The 22,902-nt window shown below is 36.6% G+C and overlaps 1 protein-coding gene across 6 annotated transcripts in view; it reads left to right on the top strand.

Moving 5' to 3' along the window:
- LOC149312893 (uncharacterized) overlaps positions 1 to 22,902 on the top strand; it is a 48,582-nt gene that overhangs the window by 13,173 nt on the left and 12,507 nt on the right. For all 6 annotated transcript variants that reach the window (XR_016281326.1, XM_089525640.1, XM_089525642.1 and 3 more), the window contains exons 8-14: positions 752 to 829; positions 5,703 to 5,899; positions 11,847 to 11,911; positions 12,585 to 12,691; positions 13,705 to 13,816; positions 17,561 to 17,660; positions 22,676 to 22,715. Coding sequence is in view for 5 of the 6 variants with exons in the window: in XM_089525640.1 (XP_089381766.1) it covers positions 752 to 829; positions 5,703 to 5,899; positions 11,847 to 11,911; positions 12,585 to 12,691; positions 13,705 to 13,816; positions 17,561 to 17,660; positions 22,676 to 22,715 (699 nt within the window). In the remaining variant the exon portion in view is untranslated. The remainder of the gene's footprint in view (positions 1 to 751; positions 830 to 5,702; positions 5,900 to 11,846; positions 11,912 to 12,584; positions 12,692 to 13,704; positions 13,817 to 17,560; positions 17,661 to 22,675; positions 22,716 to 22,902) is intronic.

The raw sequence follows: 22,902 nt of genomic DNA, 5'->3' as shown, positions 1-22,902 counted from the left end.
TATTATTATTATTATTATTATTATTATTATTATTATTGTCGTCATCACATTTGTCAGCTTTGACAGACCCTAATTCCAGTATGGACTATATATGTATGCTAGAATGAATTTAGCCTTCCCTTTTCCAATTCTACCCATCCCAGAAATAAATTTATGCAGTAAAATCAAATCAAATCTAGAAGTTAGCAACAAGTGAGGGATCCTACAGTTTGGCATGACTAGACAAACTTGTCAAAGGGGAAACCTTTACCTTAGCAACAAGTGTATTTTGTAGCTGCATGAACACTGATGTCAAGATTCACTTATTTCACTACTAGAACCTATTACAAGCAGTGATCTTGAGGTTATTGCCAAAGTCTATGAAATTATTGAATTAGCTGCTGGTATTCCATCTTTGTTTAAGATGGAGAGTCAATTGAAAAGTAGTGATACTTTTTCATTCCATAAAGTGGGAAAAGCTTTGTAAGTATAATACTCAAGATGGATTCAAAATTATAAAAACTGCCAATGGTGTTAGGTTTTTGAATGCTTATTTATTAAAAATATTTTTGCCTCTTGCAAAGTGGGATCTTGTAAAATGAAATGATTCACTATAGATGTATATAAAGATATGCATACAGACAGCTGAGAAAAAATCTTTTAAGTAATTAAAATTTAATGGAAAACACCCAATTAACTAAGGTGTCTGTCATTAAATTAAAAGGTTGTTAGAATATATCTTCCAAATCAGGACATTATTCTTGGTTTCTAGTCTTGCAGGCCATCTGATTGAATGTGGTGCTCAATGTACAGGTGGAATATTCACTGACTGGCATACTGTACCAGACTGGTATGTTGATTCTATCTTGATTACTTAAGAAATCACTTTTCCATAGTGACAGTTTAAGAGTTTTTATTGACTTTCCTTATGTTGCCTTTCTTAGTCTTTTCTTTCTTGACCTTTAAGATAGTCTTTATTCTATTTTCACTTCTATCTTATAGATAATTAATTCATTTTGCCCAGGAAAGATACTCTGCATCTCAAACTAAGGCTAATCTAATGTCTGCTCTTGGACAGCGTCAGGGTATTGTGCAGCTCTTTACAAAACAGAAAGGTATTATGGTTGCTCATACAAATTTACTCCAAACCGGATCTCTGAAATGGAAAAACCTGGCAACAGCAGTGGAACAATTTCTGCCATCTAACATGAAGGATTGGGGTAGAATTCAACACAATACACAACATTACTGTAATGACAGTATGACGTGGGATTTCTCGAGGTGAAGGACCTTCCAATAGTGGCTGGTGTCATCCATGTCAGTGGGGCACTGACTCCTCTCTGGATTTTAGTTCAAATGTTAAAGAAACTATCCAAGATATGGGCCCTAATTTCTCATATCGCTTTAGCACCCTAGATAGCTCATATAAAGTTCATCCTACTGCCCAGATTCACCAGCCACAGACATGGAACTCATGAATTGTGACTGGGTCTTTGTTACCACATCCCCTGAAGAGGAGCTGATTTTGCGAGGCTGCTGTGCCTCAGTATATTCTCTGGCAGTGGTGGTAGTGGTTGGGGAGTTCCTTTTCCACTTCATCAGTGAAATCAGTTTTCAGAAGGATTTATCTTTGTGAGGTCCTTGAGTTACAAGAACTGTTATTGTTTGACATTGATGGCAGTCACTGAATTCTGCTATATACAACCATATTGCTTTTGGCGAAGAGACTTACTCTTTCAAGTGAGTAGAGGATGTCAAAGCAAAAAATGGGCAGGCTACTTGTTAGCTCACCCTACTGCCTTTCATAGAATCATAGAATCACAGAGTTGGAAGAGACTGCAAGGGCCATCCAGTCCAACCCCTTGCCATGCAAGAACTCTCAGTCAAGGCATTCCCAACAGATGGCCATCCAGCCTCTGCTTAAAGACCTCCAATGAAGGAGACTCCACTACACTCCGAGGGAGTGTGTTCCACTGTCGAACAGCCCTTACTGTCAGGAAGTTCTTCCTAATGTTGAGGTAGAATCTCTTTTCCTGCAGCTTGCATCCATTGCTCCGGGTCCTAGTCTCTGGAGCAGCAGAAAACAAGTTTGCTCCCTCCTCAATATGACATCCCTTCAAATATTTAAACAGGGCTATCATATCACCTCTTAACCTTCTCTTCTCCAGGCTAAACATCCCCAGCTCCTTAAGTCGTTCCTCATATGACATGATTTCCAGACCTTTCACCATTTTAGCTGCCTCCTTTGGACACGCTCCAGTTTTTAAACATCCTTTTTAAATTGTGGTGCCCAGAACTGGATGCAACATTCCAGGTGGGGCCTGACCAGAGCAGAATAGAGTGGCACTATTACTTCCCTTGATCTAGACACTATACTTCTATTGATGCAGCCTTTGCGCAGAATATATTACATTTCATATTTTTTATACAGAATATTTTAATGTGGTTCTGCATGTATTTCAAAGACAGCCTGACAGTAGCACATGGCAATAGCCCCAAAATGAAATTCATACCATGTAGGTGACACTGGGTAGGCCATATTTCCCTAGAAAAGGTCAAGTCTGGCACACCCAACTAAGATGTTAAAAAACAGCCTGGGTTGCAAATGCACTAGTTGAAATTACCTCTTCTCCATAACTGTGAAAGGTATAGCAACCCTGTCCTTGTTTTCATGTCTTCCCCCTCCTGCCAAGTACTGTATGTTCACCACCATGTTCAGATTAGAAAAAAGTGAGAATTGCTGGGTATCATTTGGCCATTTAATATTTTCTCCCATTTCTCATAATAACTCCCAGAGGAAGGGCATGGCAAACCTCCTCTGAACAAATCTAGCTATGGAAATCCTGTGATAGGTTCACCTTAAGGTCGCCATAAGTCAGAAATGACTTGAAGGCACAGAACAACAAGTTATCACATTCTCCCATTATCACTATGACCTGTAGCTTAGTGTTGTCATGTCTGATTCAAGCACCGGCTGAGAAACTACTCCCTCCCAGCTAACAGCTAGAAGAATACAAAGCCACTGCCAGGCACCTTTTCACTATCACTTTATCCAGCTTTATCTGGGAAACAATCCTGTCTCATTCAACATTGTGCTAGTGTTTTGATTATTCATTTCAGTTTCTAGAAATTATCAGTGAAGTACTAGAATAGTTGCTTGATTTTTTAAAAAAAATTAAACATATATATTCTAATTTGTTTTATCCAATTCTATTTACATGATTCTCCTTTTAGAATTTTATATTATTTGCCAAGTTACATTTCAAAAGCCAAGCCAAGCTTAATTGTTCAAATGGGTTTTATCTTGAGTCCAGACATTTTAATTCTGTTTTAAATTATTTGTCTTGAAGTAACCTAGCTAGCTCTAACATGTCCTAGATTGTTGTTCTCTAGCTACAGACCTAGAATACAAGCTCCCTTGTGTAATAGAAGATAGGTTGGATCTGAGGACTTTTTTGTGGGGCGAGATTTGTATGCCCATTCAGAAGTTAGAGCTTTTGAAGACAGAGTGTGTTTTTAAAAATGCAGTGGACCAGCAGCATAACCAGGGTAATTGAGAGTTTTTTCAATTATGTCATCTCCAGGGAAACATGCTTACTATGGTTTTTTTTTTAAAATGGAACTTCAATGAGAAGTTAGATCTGAAAGATCCTGCCCTGTCCTAGAAGAACATAGTAGCGGATGCTCTGTTTCATCACCTTGAGAATTAGCATCCTGTGAGGAAAATGTCTTGGGCCAATTGGCTCTTGCTTGTGCTAATAAAAATAGAGAGTGTTCATTTCTTTTTAAAACCCAAATAAATCTGTTTGGTAACTTTGAACACAATAATCTGTGTAATTATAATCTTCCTCCTATACTTCGGCACTGATTTCAGTAATGGCATATCTGTACACATGTGTTGTTCTGCTGCTTTAAAATGTAGAATACAGCCACTATTTATGCTTGATACTTTGGCGTTTAAGAAAGCATCATGCCAAAAGAATAAGCCTTGCATTTATAATATCTTCTACTCTGCAAAGTAGCTACAAACAGCATATTTCATGATCCCCAAGGTAAGGAATTCTTGTCCTGTAAGGAAGCAGCTGCTACTGGTTCCTGTGGCAGTGAAATATCATGCTGTTTTCTGCTAGAGGGAGCAAATAAACATCTGTTTTCTTTCAACTTCTTTTTAATGTCTCCTTAATTAATAGTGAGAGAAATTAGCATCTCAACAACAGTGAGATCTTACTTTCCTCTTCTTGGGTTTTAATCAAGGCTAATTAATATTAATTAATGACAATTGGATAGTCCTGATGAGAAATCTGTACCAAAGGTCACCATCACAACAGAATTCAAGAAACAGACTGGCTCACAATAGGCAAAGGGGTCAGGCAAGGCTGCATCCAATCACCCTATTTGTTCAACTTATATGTTGAAAATATCATAAGGAAAGCAGAGTTAGAATCAGAAGAAGGAGTGAAGATAGGAGGAAGGAACATCAATGGTCTAAGATACACAGATGATGCCATAATATTGGCGGAAAACAGCACAGAATTGGAACAGCTAATCAGGAAGGTTAAGGATGAAAGTGCAAGGACAGGCTTGATGCTAAACATAAAACAAAAATAATGATCACAGAAGAAACACAAAAAATCAGTCTAGATAATGAGGAAATTGAAATAGTTAAAGAATTCCTGTACCTAGGAGCAAACATTGATCAGAATGGTGACTGCAGTCAAGAAATAAGAAGACTAGAAATGGGAAGGGCAACTATGAAAGAACTAGAAAAGCTCCTGAAGGGTAAAGACATACAACTGAGCACTAAAGTCAGAATTGTCCAGGCCATTGTATTTCTAATTACCATGTAAGGATGTGAGAACTGGACAGTGAAAGATGCAGACAGAAAGACAATCAACTCATTTGAAATGTGGTGCTGGAGAAAAGTACTTAGGATATGGTGAACAGCCAAGAAGACAAACAAATGGGTTCTTAAATAGATCAGACCAGAGCTCTCCTTAGAAGCCAAGATGATCAAGTTGAGGCTATTGTACTTTGGCCACATAATGAAAAGGCATGGATCACTGGAAAAAAACCAATAATGCTTGGAAAAGTGGAGAGTAGAAGAAAGAGAGGAAGATCACAAACCAGATGGATAGACTTGCTCAGGGGGTTATGGGCTTGGGCTTGCAGGACCTGAGCAGAGCAGTGGAAGATAGGGATACTTGGACATGTCTCATCAACAGTGGCATCCTGAGTCTGAATTGACTCGAGGTCCTCTTTCAATAACAAATGATTGTTTTAATATTTTTAGTGCAGAGCATGGAGATTGCAGCAGCTGCTACTGCTTCCTCCTCCTCCTCCTCTTCTTTTTCTTCTTCTTTTCTTCTTCCTTTTTTTGGACTGTTTCAACTGTATATACTATACACCATACTCTCACAACTTTCAGTTTCTTTGGAGTATATACCGTACTTATTTTGTCATCATCTTCTCATCTGTAATTTTGGGTTGTTAATTTTTTATATTCCTATAATCTTCCTTATTTGAAATTATTCCGATATCTGCTTTTTTCTTTGCAAACATTTTTCTGAAATGTTTCTATAATTTTAAAAATATCAGAATACATTTTAATGGTTGATGGTATATTGTTATTCTTTTGTCAGTATCATAATATATTTTTTGTTATTTGTATGGTTATTTGCACATTGTCTGCATTAGTAAAGTATTCAATATTTTCAACTCTTTAGGCATAACATCGGTTTTCCCATAGTAGAATGTTCTTCTGATGGAAGTTTTATTGTATCCAAACCACCCAACACAGGAGGCCTGTTATCTTTTGGCACAGTGGCAGAACAGTTGGTATATGAAATTGGTAATCCTAAAGAGTATCTCTTACCAGATGTCACATGTGATTTCTCAGATGTTTCCATTACTGAAATCCCAGGTTAGTGTCTGCTGATGATGGATGATTTTTCTTTGTTCCAAGGAAACTATAGCAATTATTACATGGCTTTATTGTGAATCAAAAGTAGCAATTCTATGAACAATTGTATTACAGTCCAAAATTTATTTTTCCTACTTTCTGCTAATCAAGAAACGTGAATATAGCAATAACATGTTTACTGCAGTATTCTGTTAAGTATTTTTCCAGATGAAGTAGTGGCCTTCAGCAGGAGAAATATCTTCCAGAAACACTTGGATGAGCACTTTTCCATTACATGTCAATAGCTGTATATGTGGATCTGTAGATAGTACACACAAATTGCACATATTTTGAATGTTACATTGGAATAATTGTATGTTGTGTGTGTATAAATACGTACAGCAGTCTGTATATCTACTCATTTGGTATGTATGTGTGCACCTTTGTTCAGTCAGGCTTTTTGTTGCAAAGAGAAACATAACAGGATCAGAATCATGTAAGCTCCCTTTAGGACAGTGATCCCCAAACTGTGCCCTTTAAGAGATTTTGGACTTCAGCTCCCAGAATCCCAGACTACTGGCCAACATGGCTGAGGCTTCTGGGAGCTAAAGCCCAAAATTCCTTAAAGGGCACAATTTGGGGACCACTCCTTGAGGACTTTCCTAGTGGAAAAAGGATAGGATAAAAAGTAATTTTTAGAAAAAATTAATGTATGGGATACCCGCCACTTCTGTTTTTGACCCTTGCTTATAGTCAATTGTGTATAATTGTGAGAATTGCTATGTATTGAGAATTGTGGTTAGGCTTTAATCTGTGCTTCCTGGATTTCCTGTCTTCAAAGAGAATTTCGGTGTTCTTCTGATGGGGACAAACCTACTGATAATCAAAGAATGTTGGAAAGCCATGTATTTGTTGAGGTTTCTTTTTAAAATCCCAGCTGGTTTTGTTTGTTTGAACAAAAGTTTGTACAGGGCAAGTGGCTGAAATCTGAGTAGATTGTTTCATCTTGTCAGGTGACAATGTCAAAGAATGTCTTCATTGTAGATTTAGTTCTATGTGGATTCTGAAACAAAGTATGGCTCTTTGGGGACTAAAATGTCCCCTGCTGGTGTGCAAGGGTCACATACACAAAGTTAGTTTAAACATACAGAGGATTCCTTTTACTCCAAATTGCCTGATAAAGTAATGGCTGCTTTTATAGGCTGCATTTAAAATAATAATAATAATAATAATAATAATAATAAAAATTTAACCTCCAAATGAACTTTTAGTTTGTAAATGGCCCAGTATGACTACATCTGAACTCCAAATGAACTTTCACATGAACTTTCAGTTAGTTATTCTACTAGAAATATAACAGATGGGAAATGGGCAGATTTCTCAAATAGCTCATAGATATAAGTGTTGTAACAGTGTACACCAGAAAATAGACTGCAGGCCTATCTACTTTAATTGTTTACTTTACTAAATATTTTGTTTGGAGCACTAGATAAACTAGATGGTTGAACTTACTAATGCACTTTTTATGATTCAAGTAGTGAAACTATTTTTTCTAATATAAAGGGCAGCAAAGTTGATCTATTTTTTGTGGTTTTTAAAGATATTTTTCTTGTATTGAATTTCTCTTAATATATATTGTAGTTTATAAGTAATTTTAATATGCAATTCATATTAAATTATGTTTATTTAGGCCTACACCCAGTTCTTAGACCCAGCTAGAACAGAATTAATGGGAACATGCATGTCAGCATTTATGTAAATTCCATTGATTTCAATGGATCTGCTCCACTTAAAACTAACAGTTGGAATTAGGCTTTGACTTATCCTGTAGTCATAGGCTCAAGTTAGATATTACTATTGCAGTTATAAAAACGAGGTGAAAGATATTAAAAAGAAAATCAACATGCATTCACTGACTAATGGTTCAAAATATTCTAACCCCTTATATTCAAAGTATCATTTTATATTTTGACATATGTTTCTTACCATGGTCTATTAGTAACTAATTGTTTTTTTTTTCAGGAAAACAATTAATATATGTCATCTTTTTGTGCAATAATGTCATGCATTTTGTGCAATCTTACAATACTAAAACAATGGAATGCACGTGCACTGAAGTACAGGGAAGAAAACCCTGACTTTCTTTATACAATAATGTACATTAGAGAGCCAGTATAGTTAAGTGGTTTTAGTGGTGAACTCTGGAGACCAGGGTTCAAATCCTTGCTTGAGCATAAAAACCCACTGGGTGACCTTTGGCAAATCACACTGTCTCAGCCTCAGAAGATGGCAGTGGCAAATGCCTTCTGAAGGAACGTGCTAAGAAAACCCTGTGAAGCATTCACCTTAGGGTTGCATAAGTCTAAAATGACTTGGAGGCGCACAACAACAACAACAACAACAACATTAGTTATCTATATCCTAGATGGTTGAACTTACCAATGCAGGGTAGGTTATTGCAACACTCTCTGTATGGCCTTTAGAAACAACTTGGAAATTTCAATTGGTCCAAAATGCGGCAGCCCAACTGTGTGTTTATTTTGGTAGGTATATTTCATCTAATCTTGTTTCATTGTCATTGTATTCAGATTCTGTTTAGAATACTGCATCTAAGGCAGTGGATTGAAAAATAAGTGTCCACAGATTGGTTAACTACAGTGCCTAGAATTCCTGACCACTGTCCATGCTGGCTGGGGTTTCTGGGTGCAAAGGTCCCAGCTTTGGGGCCTAGTTAGTTCTTGGATAGTTCCAGTGTCAGCTTGTCCAGGTTTTAAAATTTGTTTCATAGATTCTGTGAGCTGTGCCACCTTCATGAGTGTTAAAATGAATGAGCCCATGTTTTAGGCTCTTCTGAGAGGTAATGCTGAGGCTCTGAAACACCTTCCTTGTGAAGTTCACCTGGCATCTTCTCTGTTAGGCAAAATCTGATTTTTTAAAAAAATAAAAAGCTCTTTAAATAGTTAGTTCTGTTTAGTTCTTCTGTTGTTTTTTTAATTTAATATGAATGACTACTGATTTATGTAATGTTGCATGTATTCATAGTTTTACTGTTTCATTTTCTTAGCCATTTTGTACTATGATGATTCTTGAGGATTTTTGCTCCCCTATGCTGTTAATATTGGAAGGCAGGTTGCAATGCCCTAGATGGCAGATCCTTCCACAAATCCAGGATGTGCCAGTGTCAGGGTAGTTCTAGATTCACAGGGAGCCAAGATGAGCAATCAGGACCTTGTATAGCTCCAAGAGATGCTGGGGCTGCAAACTAGATAGGAACATCTGTATGTTGCTGCAACAAGGACCAGATCCAAGCTGGGACATAAACAGAAATGGGGCTTCCTTGAGGCTGCTTGCTTAGCCTTGCTCTCTACTGCCAGAGACCTTGGTCCAACACAAACTGCATAATCCAATTAGAAAGAAGGTTTAGATGCCACTTGCCCAAAGCCGTCAAAAAGCCGGCTCTAGAAACGAAAGGGTGGCTTTTTTCCACCTCAGATAGTTTTTTTCTGGCTGGATTGGGGCCATGCTGGCTGGATTGGAGCCACGCGTCTTTTTGCTACAGCCCCGGTCCAGCCTAAATGGGACGGCTCCAAGCTACCCCAATTGGGGCTGTCTGTTCAGCCCTTAGAGAGCCCAAACTATTTTAACAGTCTCACACGGAGGCTCAAAGTACATATTAGTATTTCAATGATAAAAACACTGAAATGTGGCGGATATTACAAATATCTTTCGGGATGACTAAGGTATGCAATAGGACTGAAATTATGGGTCTTCCTGGAGACGTCCAGGGGAAGGGGCTTCATCAGGTCCTTGTGGGATCTTCTTGAAATAGTAATTCTGCTCCTCCTTTGAAATCCACAATAAGGAAGACATGTATATCATAGGAAACACACTTGACATGTAATATCTTTACATGGAAGCCCATTGCAGGGTAGACATATATTATCAGCCATTGTACAGGTACCAAATAAAACTGCTTGGCATTGCCATTTTTAAAGGTGGTATTGTTCTCACTTTTGTCAATGTGAATGTAATGTACATTCAGAGAATGGCTTTGTGGAAATAACTTAGGATGCTTGGATTCTTTGTTAACTGATGGTGTTATAAATATCAGCATTGTCATGTTCCTGTAACTTATCATCATGGCACAGTTTCTTATGCTTCTGTGATGTTGCTACCAAAGGATAGCATCCTTGGTCCACCAGTATAGTACAGAAACTTATGATTGTAGTTATTTGGATTAATACACAGTGATTTAGGGTGGAGCAAAATTATTCAGCAACGGAATAATTTGCAGTTACTGCCAAGATTTCTGTCACATGTCTTGATTTTCTCTTTCAACCAGAGAAACCTAATCTGATCAATATCCTCGTGAAAGAAGTCTTGGCAATAACTGTGGAAATTAGTCCCTAGTTAAATCAAAGGAAATAAGAGAATAATGCCTTAGGATAGTAATGATATTTGTATTAACATTATGGTAGTGACAGGTTTTTATATCTTGCATCTCCTCCAAGTAATGGTCATTTAGAAGAACTGTCCGGGGTACTGAAAGTCAAAATAATCCTGGTTGCTGACTGTTGAGTTGTCTTTGCCAGCTGGCATAATTCATTTTTATTGTGATCGATACTTGTTCTGTAAGCTAAAATATTTATCCTTTGGTAGATGTTGTGCTAATTTGAATTCAGTACAAAAATCAACAATATCAGTAATACAGTCTTGTTCAGTCAGATCAGATGCTAATTCTAAAAAGGGATTAGAAAGAAGGTGTGATTTGTATCTATGTAGAATGAAGCAGCTAATTTGAATTACCCCTTCTGGAAGCAAAGTAATTCAAATAATTTGAATTGTATGTACCAGTATCACAATTTCTTTCAATCAAATGGGAAAAGAATCCCATGAACATTATTGTCACTGTGTCATGTCTGCATGAGTATTTGCATACAGTGGTTATTTTACACTGTGCAAAACCAGAGACACAACTTCCAAGGTGAGTTGTACCATTTATTAGTATTAACCTATTGATTCAGCATCAGCTTGGATCCTAATTTTCCTTTTATGAATTAATCTCTGTTTAAGGACTTGATTTTTCCTTCTTCCCCCTTGTTTTGCAAAATCTGGGCTGAGGCTTGAAGGACTTTAGATCCTCCAGTATCAGATTATGATTGTGAATGCCATTAGTTGGGAAATGTGATAGGGAGTTTGCTATTGCTTTCATTTTTGGCTTGTGGGCATCCCATAGGTATCTGATTGGCCACTAATACTCCCATTGATTATCTCCCCCGTTTTAATCTGTTTTAGTATGTATTTTATATTTTATATTCAGTATGTATTTTACCCTGTATCCTATTTTATTAGACCTGTTCTTATTTAATTATATGCAAATTTTATTTGATTTTTAGGTGCTTAACTTCCTAGTTAATTTTTATGAGTTCAAGGAGTGACTCAGTTTTATCTTTCTTTGTATCTTGATATATTTGTATGTTATCGTTGTTATGGTCAGTTCAATAAAACTCGTTGTTGTTGATTGGCCACTGTGGAACATAACACTGGACTACATAGGCTTTTGGTTTGATACAGCAGGACTGTTCTTGTTTTCTGATTATTGTATTACTTTGTCTGCAGTGTTGAAAAACTTTGTAACTTAGATGTCTTAGTCACTTACGCTGAACCCTATTGAGTCACTTTTCATTATAGCAAGAACTTTAATGGATCAGATTAAGGGTCCCTATAGTCCAACACTCTTTTTCCTCCATTGATCAGAAAGACGCTTTCAGCAAGGCTACAGCAAAAGAAAAAGAAAAGACAAAAGAATTATTATTCATCTTCATTTAATAGTGTATTCATCTTTATTTTATAATGTTGTTGTCAAGTGAAGATATTTAGACTGCAACATCTTATTAATAAAAGCTTATTAGTATGTCTTTCATTATAAGTAAAACTAAAGTTTGTATCTTTTAAACATCTTTTTTAGGAGTTGAAGGTGGTGCAGTGAAGGTTCAGGGAGCTAAAGGATCGCCTCCTTCATCCTATTACAAGGTTCTTCATTACTTTTTAATTATTTAATTATTAAATCATGCCATTGCTTTATCTGGGTGTACTATCATAAACATTTGGAGAAAAACCATTATTGTCAGGGTGTGAATTTTATATTTGACCAAGTGTAGTAAGAAAATTTTTCACAAGTCACTGAACTGCACTCCTTTTGCATAATTGTAATATTTTCACTTTTGGCATTCAGTTTTAGAAGGTATCAGCTTGCCTTTTGTTTGTGGCAGCCTCAGAAAGAAACCATGGGTTATGTTAGCATAGCAATATAGCAAAAAGATGTCAATCAAGTTAGCAATGTTGGTTCATGGAATCTACATATTATAAGGAAAACTCTGATTCCAATTTTGTTCATATGCTATGGGACTATATAACTTTAAACTCCTATTAAAGCATTTGAATGAATCTGACCTTTCAATGCAATCCAGTTTTTTGACTTCACAGATTGTTCTATCAACTTTTAGTGGATTTCACTCAATAATCCTTTGAATAGTGTTTGTGTTTTTATTCTTCCACAATATGCTATGGCTTTCATTTCTGAACAAAAACAGCAGAAAAAATAGTTTTTATGAATATAAAAAGTATATTTCTTATTTATTCCTGGTCAATATAAGGGTGTTGAATAGCTAATGTTAAACCTTATGCATCTGTTCTGTTTTGCTAGGTGAATGCCACTTATCTTGATGGATTCAGAGCTACAGCTTGCTGTCCCGTGGGAGGCCCAAAAGCAATAGAAAAGGGCAGAAGAACTGGTAGAAGTATTTTGGAAAGGTTGTGTTGTGACAGAAACACATTCTCAATCATATATAATGTTTGTAATAAAACACACTATCACAATATTATCATGAATATTAAAAATAGATATCACTTGCTATTCATAATCTTGAAGCAATTTGCAGACAAATAAAATTTACAAAAATTAGAGAGAGAGAGAGAGAATAATACGACAAGACTTTTTGAATTAAAACATTTTAAAGGTTTACTGAAGAAGGTGTTGTTTACTTTAAATTTAGTTTCATCAGAGGATTCAGTTCAGGAGAATTCCTTAGAAAAGAGGAAATCAAAGAAATTAGCAACAGTGTTGTAGCAGGTGCCAACACAGGATGTAGAACTTCCTATACCTGAAATGTTCAAAAAAACAAAAACAAAAACGAATGGAGCATGAATGGGAAATCCATTAGGTGTAAAGAGAGTCACTAATTACAGGAAAATGTTATACAGTCGGCCCTTCTTATACACGGATTTTTTATACACGGATTCAAGCATACACGGTTTGAAAATGTTCCAAAAAAGTATAAATTTACCCTGATGTTCCATTTTTTATTAGGGACACCATTTTGCTATGCCATTATACTTAATGGGACTTGAGCATACACGGATTTTGTTATACACGGGGGATCTTGGAACCAAACCCCAGCGTATAACAAGGATCCACTGTATTGGTTTGGTAAGGAGATGATGGACCAGTTAGCAATTACTTTGGTTCATGCTCCAGTATCAGTCCTGGTTTTGAATTCAGGTCTTCCATGAGAAGGGGACATGTGCTGCATCCACACTGCAGAAATAATCCAGTTTGATGCCACTTTAACTACCATGACTCAATGGTATGGAATTCTGGGATTTGTATTTTTGTGAGACATTTAGCCTTGTCTGTCAGAGAACTCTAGTAAGGGTCTTCTGTTTTTCCATGTAGTTTGGACTTTAGAATGGAGACCTATAGAGAACCTTAGTAGTAAACGCTTTCTTAGAAACAGTTTATTGATTATATTTGTTTCTTGTTTCAGGACTCGCATTATGTTTGATAAACTGGGATATGGGGATTACAGTGCAGTTAACCTACAGATTTTAGGTTCTGAGGAAACATATGGACCACATGCCAAACAGAATATAGATGGAGTAAGTATAAAATAGTAAAGGTAAAGATAATCCCCTTTAACTAGGCTGTCAAATTGTGTCCGACTGTAGGGGACAGTGCTCATCTCTGTTACTAAGCCAAAGAGCCAGCATTGTCAAAGACTACTCTGTGAGTCATGTGGCCAGCATGACTGCACAGAATGCTGTTTACCTTCCCACCAAAGTAGTACCTATTTGCATTTGCATGCTTTCGAACTGGTAAATTGGCATAAGCTGGGACTAGTGATGGGACTCATTCTATCACATGGTGCTTGGGCCTCAAACTGCCAATCTTGCAATCAACAGAGTCAGCATCTTAACCACTGAGCCACCGTGAAATAGAGATTCACAAACGATCAGAATATGAACAAAAAATAAAGATTTTTCCTTTTCCATTTACCTTGACTATTTTCATTTCCATCATTTCTCCTCCACTAGTCCTGAAGAAAGGAAGGAGGGAAAACAAACAAACACATATGAGTTCCTACGTTTGCTATCATTTGCCATCACCAGATGGATAGAAATGAAGAATGAGGGAATGTAGATAAGTAAGAGTTTTTTTTCCTTTATGCATTTTCAGCAAACTGCCCCTTCTTTCTTTCTACCCTCCCTCCCATGGGAAGGATAAAAGACACTGGAGATGGTTATGCCAAGGAGGGAAAGTCCCTTTTTAACTTGTCATTTTCTGGTGTCCTTCACATAATTTGTTGATAGTGCTTTTTTCCCCCCAAGGACAAATGAGATACCTTTCATAAACACTTCTATTTGAGTACTGCCATTCAAGGTGATGAAGTTTGGCAGTGGAAAGTAGCAGGGTTTTCAGTGCATTAAAAATTGTCCTGTTCTACAATACTTCTCTAACTTTCTGTGCCAATTAAAATTGGTATTGAAGGGAAAGCAGCGAAGGAAGCTGCGGAAAGGTGTTTTTTGTTTGTTTGTTTGTTTTTTGCAGGACAACGCACATGCTCACAGGGCTGGCAAGAGCATTATTTTGAAGAATTTGGGGTTTGAGTGCATAGACCATCCACCCTACCCACAAGATCTTGCTCCATCTGCCTTATTTTCTGTTTCAAAACCTTAAAAGGAGTTTGAAAATAAAGACATTTTCAATTAATTCTGAGGTATAGCAGCAACAGAGCAGTATTTCAGTGACCAGACATCAGAAATGTTTTATTTTTATTTTCTTTGGCAGAGTAATGGAAGAAAGTTGAGAAATGATATGCCAAGTGCATTGAACTGAGTTGAATATAAGGAATAGCATGTAGGTTTCATGGCTCAAGGTTGGGTCAAGAAGTTTGTAACAGTCCCTTGTACGAGGAAGAGGGAAGAAACAATGGAGAGAGATCTTTGTTCTACACATCCATTTTCACCAGGCTTTCATTTCCTTCTTTCCTGTTTCTACCCTCTATCCCATTTGGAAGGCAAGAGAGTTATTATTCTAATATGTGGGTGTCACTCCTTTTCCAGGCATACTAGATATTCATATAAGGAAGACTTCCAACATCCACATAGCATGTGAAACGAACAGTAAACATTTTTAATTTCAATGGAATGATAACAGCAGTCTGAAATGTACACTGAGAACAGATAGGATGACTGACATTTAGGAATTGGAAGGTATATCTTGTTCAAAAGGAATAGACCATATTGTGTGTGTGTGTGTGGGGGGGGTTATATGTGAAGAATGACAATGACATTCTTGTTAACAAGGCATTAAAGTCTGAGTAAAGCACTTCTACTGTCAAAGTCAAGCAATGACACACAATGAATGCTTAGTAACAGCTTAGTATTTTGCTGGACAGAAGTTTCTAGTGGAGTGTTTCAAGGCTCTGCCCTAGGCCATATGTTGTTTATTATTCTGTAGATAGCTTGGCTGAAGTTCATTGCTTATCAAATCTGTAGATGATACAAAATTAGGAAAGCTAGCCAGCATCACAGAAGGAAGGATCAAGATTCAAAAGAGTCTAAATAGGCTTGGTCAAAAGTTCTAAGATGAGATTTAACAGAAATTAATGTTAATTACACTTGGATACTTTACAAAGGTCTACTTAGGTACAAAAACAACAGCAACAACCACTTAAGTATAGGATAGGGTGATCTGGCTTAGCAACAGTAAATACGAAAATAACCTTTATTTAAGTGAATCACAAGCTGAATATGAGTCAGCAATGCAATACAGCTGCCAAAAGAGTTGCAGTCCTGGTTTTGCTAACAGAAAGATAGTGTGCAGATCATAGGAAGTAATCGTAATACTTTATTCTGTTAGGTTGCATTTGGAGTGTGGTGTTAGTTTTGGCTGCTACATTTAAAGAAGGACATCGACAAAATATTTGTTTTTTTAGAGAAGAGTGACCAGGATGGTGAGGGTTCTACAAGTCAAGTTGTATGAGGAACGTCTGTTTACCATGGAGAACAGAAGACTCATCCTAAGTCTTATAAAAGACTAAGAGATGATAGCACTCTTCAAATATCTGAAAATGTGTCATGAAGATTATGGAGCAGATTTGGTTTCTGTTGCCAGAAGACAGGACAAGAACCAAAAAGTGGAAATAGAAAGGAAGCACAGTTCTGCTAAAAATTAAGGAGAAACCTCTTGGCAATATTTATTTAATTTATTTTTATTTAATTTATATCCTGCCTTTCTCCTTGCACAGGACCCAAGATGGCTTACATCTGATTTAAAGGAAGTTACAGCTAAAAACTATTAATGCAAAAAGAGGAAAAACAATAAACAATTCTGCTAAAACACAAAGCTACTAAAACAGTGGAACAGACAGCCACGGGAGGTAGTGGATTCTGCTTCACTGAAGACACTCAAATACGGGTTAGACAGCCCTCTGTCAGCTGTGACATAGCTATATTTTTCATGGCAGAGATTCTCAGAATCACAAATTATTCTCCTACAAAATAGCAAGTTGGTCGCAGTGGTAGGATGCATTCAAAATGGAGCAGAGAGAAATGGCATTGTATTTACTTTTCTTCCCTTAGGTTTCTTGAGATCATGCTCTCTGTTTCAAAATATAATAATCTCATGCTTGGAATCTGTTCCGTACAGAATGTGATTTGCCAGACACTGAACAATGCCATTTTAAACTTAACATGATGACCCTGTCATTGACAAAAACCAGGCATTAAAAAGTTTACAGTAAGGGTCACTAGAAGGAAATTAAATTATTTATAGAAAAGAGATAACTTGCAAGTTAAAATCTGAGTGTTAGTCATAACTTTTAATGCTCCAAATTGTACAGTTGCTGTGGATGATGGCTGCTTTGTCAATAAAACCAGGGTAAAGCTAGTGTCTTAATAGAGTTATCCATGTTTAATAATTGTAATCAGTTATGCAGATAAACGAGGATTTCAGAGTTAGATTTCAGACAAAATACAGTTTGAATCCCGCTTGGCCATGAAAGCCCACTGGGTGACCATGGGCAAGCCACAGTCTCTCAGCCTCAGAGGGTGGCTATGGCAAACCCTCTCTGAGGAAATTTGCCAAGAAGCCCCCATGATAGGGGGTTTCACCTTAGGTTCACCATAAGTTCGAAATGACTTGAAGGCACACAACATCAGCAATAAACAGTAGAAGTTATTATGCCTCATGACTTCTGACTCTCATTTTAAATTCTGGGTTTTGTTTTTGTCTTTTACTGTAAAAAAAAGTTTCAGTTGTTAAAAGAGCTGTATATTATACCTATGAAACTAATTTGCTCTTTGTATCTGTGTATTTTTTCACTTCTGCTGTAAAAACAGGGTCTTCGAGAAGCTGTTATTTGGCTTGCTGTACTTCATAAACAGAAAAAAGCTGTGGAAATCTTTTCTAGAGAAATTGCTCCAGCTGGAACTGGAATGGGTAAATTTTGAATCTTTCCCCACTCACTCTCCTGTATTTGCATTGCTTTTCTTTTATTGTGATTTAAAAGAGAATTCTGTTATTGAACTATGGAAAACTGTGGTCCCTTAATGAAAAAGCAACTGATGGTTTTAATTAGTTCAATGCACACAATTGTAAACAATTTAATTGTAAATAATTAAAGTTTACACACAGAGATGTTCTATATAGCAAACATAAGGTGCTTACAGACAGGCCTATCTTATTCACATGCCCAAGACTGCTCTTTATACTGTCCAAAGTTTGAAATAAAGCAGTCAAATAAAACCAGTAAAACTTTAAGGAAGCTATTCTTGGTGCGGATTTTCTAATAAGAAACTTTTCACACATGGCTTCATGTCCTGAATATATTTATTTCAGAATGTTTCACTGGGGTGTAATCTTTCTTGAACAAAATTCCTAATTTTTTTCAGAGCTCTAAATTGATCCAGGACCACCTTCTTGCCAAGTCTTTGGCAAGGGCTCACCCTCTGTATGAATGGTAGATCCCTTTTCACTACTGCTTATGCCCACTTTTATTTCTTGAGGACCAAACATGATTTGAAAATGAATTGGAAAATAAGATATAACATTAGTGTTTCTATTAGCTCTTAAAAGTTTTTATTGTCGCATCACTGCACTTCTAGTCACAAATAAATATAAATTTTTACTTGGGTTCTTATTTTACAGATTACATTTCTTAATAATCTACTAGGTTCCATGGTAAACAAAAGTTCTGTAAAGTCCTGTAATTTGTGGAAACTATTTTAGAAATGTGATTTTCTCAGTGCTAGGTCTTCGCTGCACAATATCATTCTTCTAAATCACTCAGTAGGAAATGCAAGAAAACAAAGTTGCTTTACAGTTTAGTACAGTCTCTCCCTGTACAAGTGTGCAGTGTCCATCCTCAGAGCATTCCTTGTAGATAATCTACTGTGAAATAAACAGTCAGTGAGGAGGGCTGATAGAGATATAATGGATGGCCATGGATACCCCCAATATTCCATATTTTCCTATCACCTCTATTGTGTATGTAACATGAAGGGAGAGGATGACCAGAATTCTGTTGGCTCTTTTGCACAGTTGCATATGATATTTATGTTAATATTTTTACTGCAATCCTTATTGGAACATTTTATTATCTGCAGAGTAGAGTCTACCTTTTTCAGTAGAATGATCAAAGACCATCTCATTGTACATTTGACTATTGTACATTCTCAGTTCAGTTCCCATTGTACCTAATTTGACCTTTTGCATCCCACTGTTATATAAAAGTATGTTCTGTCTGTTCTTTCATATCTTTTTTCAGTTCTCTTTAATCCACTTTATACTTCTGATGTTTGTCTGCTTTTCTGTTGCTTCACATTTCCCTGTTGCTAACAACCTTTCCTCCTATTTGATTTCATGATGCTTACCTTCTGTCAGTTTTTGTACCCACTTATTGGCAGCATATATGGGGTGAGGCAGTAATGAAGCACTTCTCATGCTGACCATCTGCCTTGATACCATAGCAACTTCTGTAATATTCAGATCTGAATAAAGAACCGTTGTTACTTCTATTTTTAATATAATAAGAGAAATATTCATGGAACTAATTGTGTGCCAGAGACACCTGTAATACAATCGGTACACCTTTATTTCAATAGTTTGGCATCTTTACAATGATTTGCAGGAAATGTTAGTGTAAATTAGAAACAGGAAAAATTTAAACATAATTAGAACATGAATATACCAGCTTTTAAGGTCTTAATTTGCATTTAATGTATTTTACTGTTAAGTAATGATATTGCTTAGGATGTTAGAAGTGCATTAGCGTTGACACAGTTCTGGTTGCTCTGAATACACATACACACACACACACACACACACACACACGAGTCTTCACGGCTGCACAGAAACCCTCTCTTGAATATTATACAGCTGAACAATATTGCTTGCTGCTTCTGTAGTGGCCAATATAATAAATATGAAGTTTATTGCTTTAAATCCATTTTTACAGAAACAAGGTCAACAGAACAAACAAAATCTATAGGATTTTAAATTTTACTAAGATATAACCATCCTGACATCTATTATTGATGGTGTTTATTTCCAGTGATTGCCTTCTCTGAAAAAATATTGTTTATTAAAAGCACATTTCTTAGAATATTTATAAAGATGAACTAAAATGATTTTAAGTAATATTGAAAGTCAAAAGTACATTTTAAATATGTGAAAGGTTGTTAATAATGTTAATACTGTTATTGTAATATTTCTCAAAGACCTATAAATTTAAGGTTAGAGAAATATAATAAATACAGTATTACAGAATAGAAGTTAAATATGCCCAGACCTATACTGTCATTCCATATTTATTTGGAATAAATAAATAAATAAACAGCTTTTTATGCCCAGGATGGTTTATAACGTGTTCTGCTACTGCAGATTTTTCTGATTGGCCCAGTCTGCAGTGTCTCTCTCGTGTTCCTTGATTTGTTTTTAAACATTGCATTTGGTGGTCCCTATGTAGACTTGTCCGCAGCTGCATGGTATGCGGTAAACTCCTGCGGTCGTGAGAGGGTCTCTCCTGTCCTTTGCCAAGCACTGTATTTATAGGTTATAACAAGTTATAAATTTATAGGTTATAACGCAACATGTTATAAACCATCCTGGGCATAAAATGCTATTTGAAAACACTGAAATTCTGGACGATGCCAGCAACTATCAGGTCTGAATGCACAGGGAAGCCATTGAAATCCATAAAGACCTGGACAGCTTCAACAGGAAAGAAGAAACCCTTAAAGTAAACAATGTTTGGCTTCCAGTCCTGAAAAACACCAAAAAATGCAAATGAAAACCACCCAAGGTGAGAGTTTTTTTTCCAGCAGACAATGGATCATTATTTAAATAGACACCCTGAGACCTTGCCATTCAGTAACAGAACAATGCACAGATTAACATGTAAATCCCTTCCACCAACAGTATATACCCCACTCTCTTCCATGCCAGCATTCTCTGAAAATGCCAGCCACAGATGCAGGTGAAACGTCAGGAATAAACTCTTCTAAAATGCACCCTCATAGCCCAAAAAACCCACAAGCAATGATGGATGCTGGCTGTGAAAGCCTTCAACCTCATGTTCCTGAAGTCTGCTTCAGTGGAAAAAATTGAACTTCATTATGTTGCATACTTTAAGCTTACACCTTTTAGAAAAAGTAGATCCAAAAAATTATTCCATTGTTTTGAACATTCAGCTCTCGCCCTCCATGTGCTTGCCATCCATGGATTTGAACATCTGCAGATGTGCTGCCCCATTCACCCCAATGACAGTGTGTGCATGGAGTCAAGCCAGATCTGTTGCATGCATGGCATCCTGCCATTGGGAACACTAGGACTTGAAGTCCTGCGTTTGGGTTTTTTTGTTGTTGTTGTTGTTGTTATTCGCAGGGTGTTGGTGGTCTGGAATGGAACCCCAATGGATATGAAGGGCCGATTGTAGTTACTTATTGTGAGCTGCCTTAAGTATCTCTTTGGAGACAGCTTGAGTTATAAATCCTGTTAATTTAATATTGTAAATTAATATATATATATATTTGTGATAAGCAATAGCTTGGTTGTCCCAAGTCAGCATTACTATATTATGAAATGGTTGTTTGATGGATCATCAGCATATCTGCCATTTTCTTTCCTATAAGGAAAGACTAAGCAATGTTGTATTAAAATAACTCAAAACATCCCCCCAAAAAATTATTAATTGAAAGTTCTTTCTTTGTCATTTCTTCATTTAAAGCAATGAAGAAAAACAAATGGTAAAATTTCCACCAATATCTGCAAGGAACATGAGCATTTCTTTCCTTAATAAATGCTCAGTTCACTAGATAAAAAGGATCTTCCTATCTACAAAACTAATGTGCTGACCTTTATTTCACATCAAATTGACCGGAGGTTGACATTATGATGACAGCTGGTTAATGCAGCTTGAGATTTTAAAGCTCCTGAGTATATGTAAATATTATGACTGATGACAAGTGTGTTGGAAGTTACTTCAAGAAATGTTCTTGATTAACTTGAACAGTTCCCATTTAAACACATAATCCAAAAAGATATCTTATCTTTTTGGGAGGAGAGGAAGTGAACAGAGCAATTAAAATGGACCTCTGCAAGCAGAGTTATTTCTATGACATGTGTAGTATTATAATGGAAAACCTGGGTTTCACATGGTGTAGTGTGTCTCCATTTATAAAAGAAGGTCTCCCTTTCAGAACATGAATACTCAAACATAGAGAGTAATGCAGATATGTCAGAAATGGATGAGGTTAGTGTACATGTTCTTCCTAACATGTTGTTACTGTACTTGAAATCTGACTGCCTGCATAGGGTTATTAGAGCACTTGATTTGAAATGTAAGTTGTTGTGAAATGTTCGTGTTAATAAGAAATGTTCTAGCTGGAGTGTGATACTCTACAGCAAGAGGAACAAATGCATGGCTGTCCAGATGTCCTTGGACTGCTACTCCATTGCTCCAGCCTTTGGGCATCACTAATGTGACACAGAGTTTAATATCTCCTGGTTCCTGAAAGCTCTTTAAGATCAAACCTTCAGCTTCTTAAACACCTCTTGTTTTCTGGTTCCCATATTCCATTCTCATGACCTGAGCCCTAATCATCACCTATACAACAACAAAAACAACATCAAAAAATGAAAAAGTTTTTAAAAGCCAACTTCGAAAGATTTTGGCTTTCCAGCCCTCCCCCTATTGAAATAATACTTCTGTGTCAGTGTTCTTGTCCTGCACTTCTAAAGAGGAATTATGAGGAACTTTAAAGGTTCTTAACAACGTTTGTTTAAATATTTCATTATTATCATTTGATATTAGGAAACATGTTATGTGGGTTTGGAGTTTTACTGAACATATAAATCAGAACATAGAAAAATATTTAACCCTAATTTTCTGAGAGTTACCATTAGAAATTGATTTTGATTTTTCTCTTCCCCCCCGCCCTCCCTCCCATATTTAGCACCTGGTCTCACTGGAATTGTTGGAGGTCGCCCAAAAGTGTAAGTTTAACAAAGGGGAATTCCAACAACTTTTACCTTTTGAAACGTTAGAGGTCATCATCCATATCTTACAGAGCAATCCAAATTCCCTGTATCTGCCAGCTGTGTTTGGGATGGGGTGGAAGTGAATGCCATCAATCACAGGACCTTCTGGCAGCCCAGTTCCACTCACAAAAAGCTATTGCAA

This window comes from Sceloporus occidentalis, unplaced genomic scaffold, assembly GCF_023333645.1.
Source record: "Sceloporus occidentalis isolate IW3139 unplaced genomic scaffold, rSceOcc1.0.p SCAF_5, whole genome shotgun sequence".
Classification (NCBI taxonomy): domain Eukaryota; kingdom Metazoa; phylum Chordata; class Lepidosauria; order Squamata; family Phrynosomatidae; genus Sceloporus; species Sceloporus occidentalis.
Note: the sequence above shows the minus strand (reverse complement) of the source record. Positions and strands in the feature narration are given on the sequence as shown.